The 7,621-nt window shown below is 40.6% G+C and overlaps 1 protein-coding gene across 1 annotated transcript; it reads left to right on the forward strand.

The window, feature by feature from the left end:
• The first annotated feature begins 1,270 nt into the window (after positions 1 to 1,270).
• On the forward strand, positions 1,271 to 6,309 carry LOC126790132 (probable sucrose-phosphate synthase 3). The gene is made up of 12 exons (XM_050516277.1): positions 1,271 to 1,549; positions 1,707 to 1,939; positions 2,118 to 2,181; positions 2,283 to 2,984; positions 3,364 to 3,498; positions 3,572 to 3,703; positions 3,790 to 3,966; positions 4,059 to 4,112; positions 4,207 to 4,269; positions 4,541 to 5,491; positions 5,583 to 5,710; positions 5,815 to 6,309. The coding sequence occupies exons 1-12, from the start codon at positions 1,271 to 1,273 to the stop codon at positions 6,104 to 6,106; spliced, it is 3,210 nt and encodes a 1,069-aa protein (XP_050372234.1). The 3' UTR covers positions 6,107 to 6,309.
• The last annotated feature ends 1,312 nt before the right edge of the window (positions 6,310 to 7,621 follow it).

Genomic DNA, 7,621 nt, shown 5'->3' on the forward strand with positions numbered 1-7,621 from the left:
AAAAAAGCTTTACCTTCCACTTCAATTGCCATATCCATGGTGAAAAACAATTTAGTCATGAAAATGGTTAATTCCATAAAGGTTTTTTTTTCACCCCAAATAATTTTGCTGACACTTGATACGGCATTAAGCACATGAACATGTCTATAGCTAAATTCTTATATTATCGCATTACGGGCATTTTGAAAGCATCTTCATGCATATCAAATAGCAAGTTTGAAGTATGAGATGATATGTTTTCGGTTCTTATTAAATCTTAATGATGTCACTCCCAATCTCCACTATTATAATTGGAGGTCATTTGATGTCAACAGTTTCACAAAAAAATGGATGTGCCAAAAATGCATAGGACATAAAGAATGAAAAATTAAAGTAATAATATATATGAGGGTCTAAAATCGTAAAAGAAATAGAAACAATAAAAATTACAAAAGGTAAAAAAAAAAAGACGTTGAATCCGGACAGATGCACAGATAAAAGACTAGTTACATTAATTAATCGCACTTACATGTTGAAGCGCCTGATGTAAAAAATGCTCCTTATTTCAAGCATTTCAAATTAGCATTGATGTTAAATTATTTATTTTATCATGGTGTTATTATATATACAACGCTATGAGAAAATGAGTAGTTATTTACGTGAAAGAGTTAGTGGTTAAAATATGAGATTTAATAATATTTTTTAATAAATCTATTTCAATTTTGACTATAACACTTTTAACAACTTAAGTAATAAGTATTTAGCAGTTCATATTTTGGTAAATTTTTTAACTACCCGCTTTATAATGGTAGAGTTGTATAAAAAGAGCGCGCATGAATTGAGAGGTCGTAATTCAATTCATAGCGAATTCTCAAGTCACAGACTTGTTGTAACGATTTTATTCTCTTTGATAAAAAAAAGAATTGAGAAAAAAAAAAACCAAGAGTCCCGTGCAGATGGAAACTCGGGGAGGCAGTTATACAGCAAATCTCTCGGCATCGGGAGTCGGACTAACCCCTTCCTCGAAACAAGTGACTCACCCACCCATCACGGGCCACGTACGAGTCCACCCCTCCCCGCCTCTCTCGTGATCCTATCTCTCTCTCTCCACCTGTCACCCTCTCCGACCCCACCTTTCTCCGCCACGTGGCCCTCTCTCCCCGCCCATCATAGCACCTCCCCCTCCTCCTCCACCACCATAAACTCCCTCACTCTCCCTTCCTGCCCTAATCCCCGACTCAAATTAAAGCTCCACTCGGAGAGAGGTTTCTTGTAGCGCAAGGTACTCTCGATGGCGGGAAATGAGTGGATCAACGGCTACTTGGAGGCGATACTGGACACGGGGGCGACGGCCATAGAGGAGCAGAAGCCGACGCCGGTGAATCTGAGAGAAGGAGGTCATTTCAATCCGACAAAGTACTTCGTCGAGGAGGTGGTGACCGGCGTCGATGAGTCCGATTTGTATCGGACGTGGATCAAAGTGGTTGCTACCCGCAACACACGAGAGCGGAGCTCCAGGCTCGAGAATATGTGCTGGCGCATTTGGCACCTCACTCGTAAGAAGAAGCAGGTTCTTAGTTTTCTCTTCTCCTCTCTAAATTGGTTGATCAAAGAAAACAAGAACATCGTTGTTGTAAATATTAGGGATAATTGTTCAATTTTGGAGATTAATCTTTTATGTTGAATGGTTAGATGGACTAATGTAATGTAGCTGGTGGTTGATGCAGTTGGAGTGGGAGGAACTGCAGAGGTCGGCGAACCGGAGATGGGAGAGGGAGCAAGGACGGAGGGATGCAACGGAGGACATGTCGGAGGATTTGTCGGAAGGAGAGAAGGGCGATGGCTTGGGGGAGATGCTGCAGTGTGAGACTCCGAGGAGAAAGTTCCAGCGGATGGTTTCGAATTTGGAAGTGTGGTCGGATGATAAGAAGGAAAAGAAATTATATCTAGTTCTCATCAGGTGACTTCTTTTCTGCTGCATGCACCATGGTGTAGTGGTTCACACTTGTTTTTGGTTTCTATACAGTTTTCTCTGTTAACTCTTTCCTTGGGGCTTATTTTCTGCAACTATAACATTTTAGGTAAACAGACTAAAATTTTACTTCCTAATCAGTAATTAAAGCTTACTTCATCGGCAGTTTGCATGGTTTAGTTCGGGGAGAAAACATGGAGCTTGGTCGAGACTCAGATACAGGTGGACAGGTAACTGGTGTCACAGCATTACTTTTCAGTTTGAAAGTGAAATCGTTCTCCTATTCCTGGCATTTGGAATTGTGCTTCATGGCTTTCCAAAACAATATCAGGTCAAATATGTGGTTGAGCTGGCCCGAGCACTTGCAAGGATGCCTGGGGTTTATAGGGTAGATCTCTTTACTCGCCAAGTGTCATCTCCTGAAGTTGATTGGAGCTATGGTGAACCAACAGAGATGATAACTGCAGGTCCGGAAGACGGTGATGGTGATGGTGATCTAGGAGAAAGCAGCGGAGCATATATCATCAGAATTCCTTTTGGTCCTCGTGATCAATACCTCAGCAAAGAAGTACTCTGGCCTCATATTCAAGAATTTGTAGATGGGGCTCTAGCTCACATACTTAATATGTCAAAAGTTTTGGGTGAACAAATTGGCAAAGGCCAGCCTGTCTGGCCATATGTAATTCATGGGCATTATGCGGACGCAGGGGACAGTGCTGCACTTCTTTCTGGCGCTTTGAATGTCCCAATGGTTCTAACAGGACACTCACTTGGAAGAAACAAGCTCGAACAGCTTATCAAGCAGGGACGCCAATCAAAGGAAGACATCAATTCAACATATAAGATTATGAGGAGGATAGAGGCAGAAGAGCTTTCCCTTGATGCTGCAGAACTTGTTATTACAAGCACAAAACAAGAGATTGAAGAGCAATGGGGACTTTATGATGGGTTTGATGTCAAGCTTGAGAAAGTTTTGCGTGCCCGGTCTAGAAGAGGAGTTAATTGCCATGGTCGTTACATGCCAAGGATGGTGGTAAGCTAGTGCCTGCTGTCGCTCATCATATGTGTGTGTGTGTGTGTGTGGACATCATATGTTTATTTTGTTGCACCCTGGCACTGCCTTAGGGAGTTTTTCTTCACCTATTCAGAGAAAGAGGAAATAAGCAATTAGATTTGATATGAATTCTATTTGATCTTGCTCATGACTTCACTATTAGTTCACTTCCAAGTTGCACTACTGTTTTGCAATATTACTCTATATTAGTAGACTTCAACCCAACTTGAGCATCTAAGATACCATAATGATTTATGTTCTATGTTCTCTCTTTTATCAATTTCCTCATCGAAACGAAATATGAACGTAGCATATATGGAATTGTTACCTTTTTCAATTAAGCAGATTTTCTGTGCAGGTTATACCCCCTGGCATGGACTTCAGTAATGTCATGGTCCAAGAAGATGATGCTGATGGGGAACTTAGCCAGCTTATTGGTGGTACTAATGATGGGTCTTCTTCCCCTAAAGCAATACCAACAATCTGGTCAGAAGTGAGTGTTATTATGTCATCAATTATTACTGAAATTAACTGTGATCATGCTGCTAATTCACATCATCTGGCAGGTGATGAGATTCCTTACTAATCCTCACAAGCCTATGATCTTGGCTTTGTCACGGCCAGATCCAAAGAAGAACATAACCACTCTTTTGAAAGCTTTTGGAGAATGCCGCCCTCTAAGAGAACTTGCTAATCTTGTAAGTAGATATGTGCAGTAAGTCAATTATACTAGTGATCATTTTGCATTTGCATATTGGGTAGCTCACAATATTCTTCTCCACAGACCCTGATTATGGGGAATAGGGACTATATAGATGAAATGTCAACTGGAAATGCTAGTGTGCTTACTACAGTGTTGAAAATGATTGATAAGTATGATCTTTATGGGCAAGTGGCCTATCCCAAGCATCACAAGCAATCAGATGTTCCAGATATATATCGGCTTGCGGCGAAAACAAAGGTTCAGTTGATGTTTTCTTCTAGATAGAAATAGATAGATATATTTTTAGGGTTTGACAAAGATTCTGGTCTAAAGGATCTAAACCTTGGCAGGGAGTTTTCATAAATCCAGCACTGGTGGAGCCTTTTGGTCTAACCTTGATTGAGGTTAGTTTTTACTGCATACCATCTTTTCTGTGATCTTTGTCTTCTTCAACAAGTTTCAATTTTCCCATTCAATATATATGTTTATATGATTTAGGCAGCAGCACACGGGCTTCCAATGGTGGCTACAAAAAATGGTGGACCGGTCGACATACATCGGGTATAGTTTACCTAAGTATCACTCTTGTGCAATGTGAACCTCCTTTCTGTTAGATGTTATGAAGGGAATCTTTCCCACACCTCATTTAACTAGAAGGAAGAAGGCAACATAATGAGATAAAATAAAAAAAATTTGACAACGTTCAGTATAATTCTTACATGTCTGCATTCTGCATCTAGCTATTTAATTCATGGAAGCTAAGAGAAAGAGAATAATTTGCATTAAAATGATTAATAGGTTACTTTTTGTTATGTCATGTTGTGAATATCAGGCGCTTAATAATGGTCTGCTTGTGGATCCTCATGATCAGCAATCAATTGCTAATGCTCTGCTGAAGTTGTTATCAGAAAAGAATTTATGGGTTGACTGCAGAAAGAATGGTTGGAAGAACATACACCTTTTTTCATGGCCTGAACACTGCCGAACATACTTGACTAGGGTAGCTGCCTGCCGCATGAGATATCCACAATGGCAGACTGACACACCGGAGGATGAAATGGCTGCTGAAGAATCCTTCAATGATTCTCTTAAGGATGTACAAGATATGTCTCTTCGGCTCTCAGTTGATGGAGACAAATCCTCCCTGAATGAATCTATTGATGTGACTGGAGCTTCTGGTGACCATGAGGTGCAAGATCAAGTGAAGCGTGTCCTAAGCAAGATGAAGAAACCAGATTCTGCTCTAACAGACCACGAAGATGGAAATAAGCTGCAGGATAATATAGCAAGCAAGTATCCTTTGTTAAGACGTAGGAAAAAATTGATTGTCATAGCATTAGACTGCTATGACAGGTCGGGAGCTCCTGAAAAGAAAATGATTCAAGTTGTGCAAGAAATTTTCAAGGCTGTAAGACTAGATTCTCAAAGTGCCAGATTTACAGGGTTTGCTCTGCTAACGGCAATGCCAGCATCAGAAACAGTAGAGTTTTTGTCATCTGCGAGGATACAAGCAAATGAGTTTGATGCTTTGGTCTGTAGCAGTGGAAGTGAAGTCTACTACCCTGGTACTTCTACCGAAGAAGGTGGAAAACTTTTCCCAGATCCAGATTATTCGTCACACATTGAGTACCGATGGGGCTGCGAAGGATTAAAGAAAACCATATGGAAGCTCCTAAATGCTCCTGGTGGTGAAAAAAATTCCGTATCTTCCAACCACATTGAAGAAGATTTAAAATCAAGCAACGCCCATTGCATCTCATACTTAATCAAGGATCCTAGTAAAGTAATTAAAATTGTCTACTTTGAGTGTGACCGTTTAGAAACGGTTTGGTTTTACTTCTGTAACAAGTTCTGAATATGTTGCTTTCGCACAGGCAAGGAAAGTAGATGATTTGAGGCAAAAACTAAGGATGCGTGGACTGCGCTGCCATCCAATGTACTGCAGGAGCTCAACAAGAATGCAAATTGTTCCTCTCCTTGCTTCTCGAGCACAGGCTCTCAGGTACTGTTGCAATGTGCAGCAATTGAGGACAGTATGTCATTTTCTTTACATGATGCAATGCCATTAATTTGATAGCAGACCATAATTGCCTGATTGTAAAACAGGTACCTTTTTGTACGCTGGAGATTGAATGTGGCAAACATGTACGTGTTCCTTGGAGAAAGTGGAGACACTGATTATGAAGAAATGATAGCAGGGACTCACAAGACCATAATCATGAAAGGAGTAGTCGGAAAGGGTTCTGAGGAGCTGCTAAGAACATCAGGAAGCTACCTGAGAGACGATATAGTTCCTCCTCAGAGCCCATTGGTCACCATTGTAAATGGGCAAGCTCCAACAGCTGATGAGATTGCAACTGCTCTGAAGCAAGTCACCAAATCTGCCGCAGGAATGTGAGAGACCACTGGAATCTGGGTTCATGTAATATCGAGAATTCAAAATGAGGCCTTCAGCAATAATAAAGCCAGTGAATGAAACATGTCTAAACCAAGGCCTATTACTGGAGCTTAGCTAGCCGACTGGTGTGACTATACACTTGTTTAACGATATATATAATATATAAGCTGACAGTAGCAGCCTGATGTGTGAGATAATACAAGAGCAACAGTTTTTAGATATCAATATACACATACTTCAGGTGCTATTACTGTCCACTAGCAAAAATTATTTCTAGTGATTTCACCTGATCAGTTTTGAATCTTTTGATTGATGTCATGTCAGGATTGCCAGCCCTTAGAGTAAACAGCAAACTGATAAATGATTCCGTTATTGATTACAAGTGACAATTTTGCTTTTTCTACATGTCTCGAGTTGCTAATTCGTTAGCATTCTAGCTTAGCCAAGAATATGTAAAATGGAACCAAAGAGGACTCCACAGTCAATAAGATGCAAGGTTTTTAATGTGGTTCACCTCAAACTGGGTTACGTCCACAGGTCATGATGATAATCCACTAACGGCAAAAGGAGAACATAGAATTGGTAATCTCATACTTCCTGCCTTCCTGGAGTAGTAGTCCCTTCTCTCTCAACCCTTTCAACAGTTATCTCTCCATGCATTTTTCTTCCACCGCCCGAGAGAAGCGCTCTGTAGACTTGAGATCCTCTAGACATCTGCCATATCGGACAACATGATGATGCCACATATTGAATCTCCTGAATATAAACGCACCAAGATGCTTTCAAATTGCAATAGACGTATTGATATACTCCTCAACAAACCGACAATGTTCAACTCAGGCTTTTGGCTTCCATTCGTTATAGCCCGAGGTTTCGTATGAGAAACACCAAGAGAGCAAACAGATAAGGTCCCTTAACCAAAAAAACAAATAAGGTCTATACAGTCAACACATAGATGAACTCAGTTTGCACCTACTGCACTTCAGTTTGGCACTTGTTCGTCCAGGTGGCCCGGGATAAAGCCTACTGAATCATTTCAAAGTACACCAAAACAACAGTCGGCCATCAGAAAAGAATGCGATAAGTAAATAACCTATAGAATGCGATAAGCATGTCTATCAAAACGTAGTACGTACTTCAGTGAGGGTCTGAGCCATTTGAAATTTTCAGTACGTATATTAAATTTTTCCCACTCCTCATACAATGTGACCGTCACGAGAATGTATTAATAGTAAGGTTCTAAAAAATGCTAGGCGTTAATTGGGCGGACAGTTAAAAACCAGCGCCCAGAAAATTAATCGGATTAATTGGGGATTAATCGGCCTAAAATCGAGGCGGCTAAGGGTCTCCGGGCGCCTAGGCGGGGGTTTTTAAAACATTGATTAATAGATTGAAAATGTAAACTAATATGGTTGATTGACATACCAAATTTCGCCAGATTACGCATTCCTCTATATGTGGAAAGACTCTCCAGATTATGGATTCCAGAAATCACCAACCTCTCCATAGACACCG

Source organism: Argentina anserina, chromosome 4 (assembly GCF_933775445.1).
Source record: "Argentina anserina chromosome 4, drPotAnse1.1, whole genome shotgun sequence".
In the NCBI taxonomy this organism is placed as follows: Eukaryota; Viridiplantae; Streptophyta; class Magnoliopsida; order Rosales; family Rosaceae; genus Argentina; species Argentina anserina.

Bases quoted from the DNA above. Each gene is read 5' to 3' on its own strand.
- LOC126790132 (XM_050516277.1), top strand. From the start codon at position 1,271: ATGGCGGGAAATGAGTGGATCAACGGCTACTTGGAGGCGATACTGGAC. The intron at 2,985-3,363 runs GTAAGCTAGTGC...TTTTCTGTGCAG, and splicing joins GTTACATGCCAAGGATGGTG to GTTATACCCCCTGGCATGGA. The intron at 3,967-4,058 runs GTTCAGTTGATG...AAACCTTGGCAG, and splicing joins GGCTTGCGGCGAAAACAAAG to GGAGTTTTCATAAATCCAGC.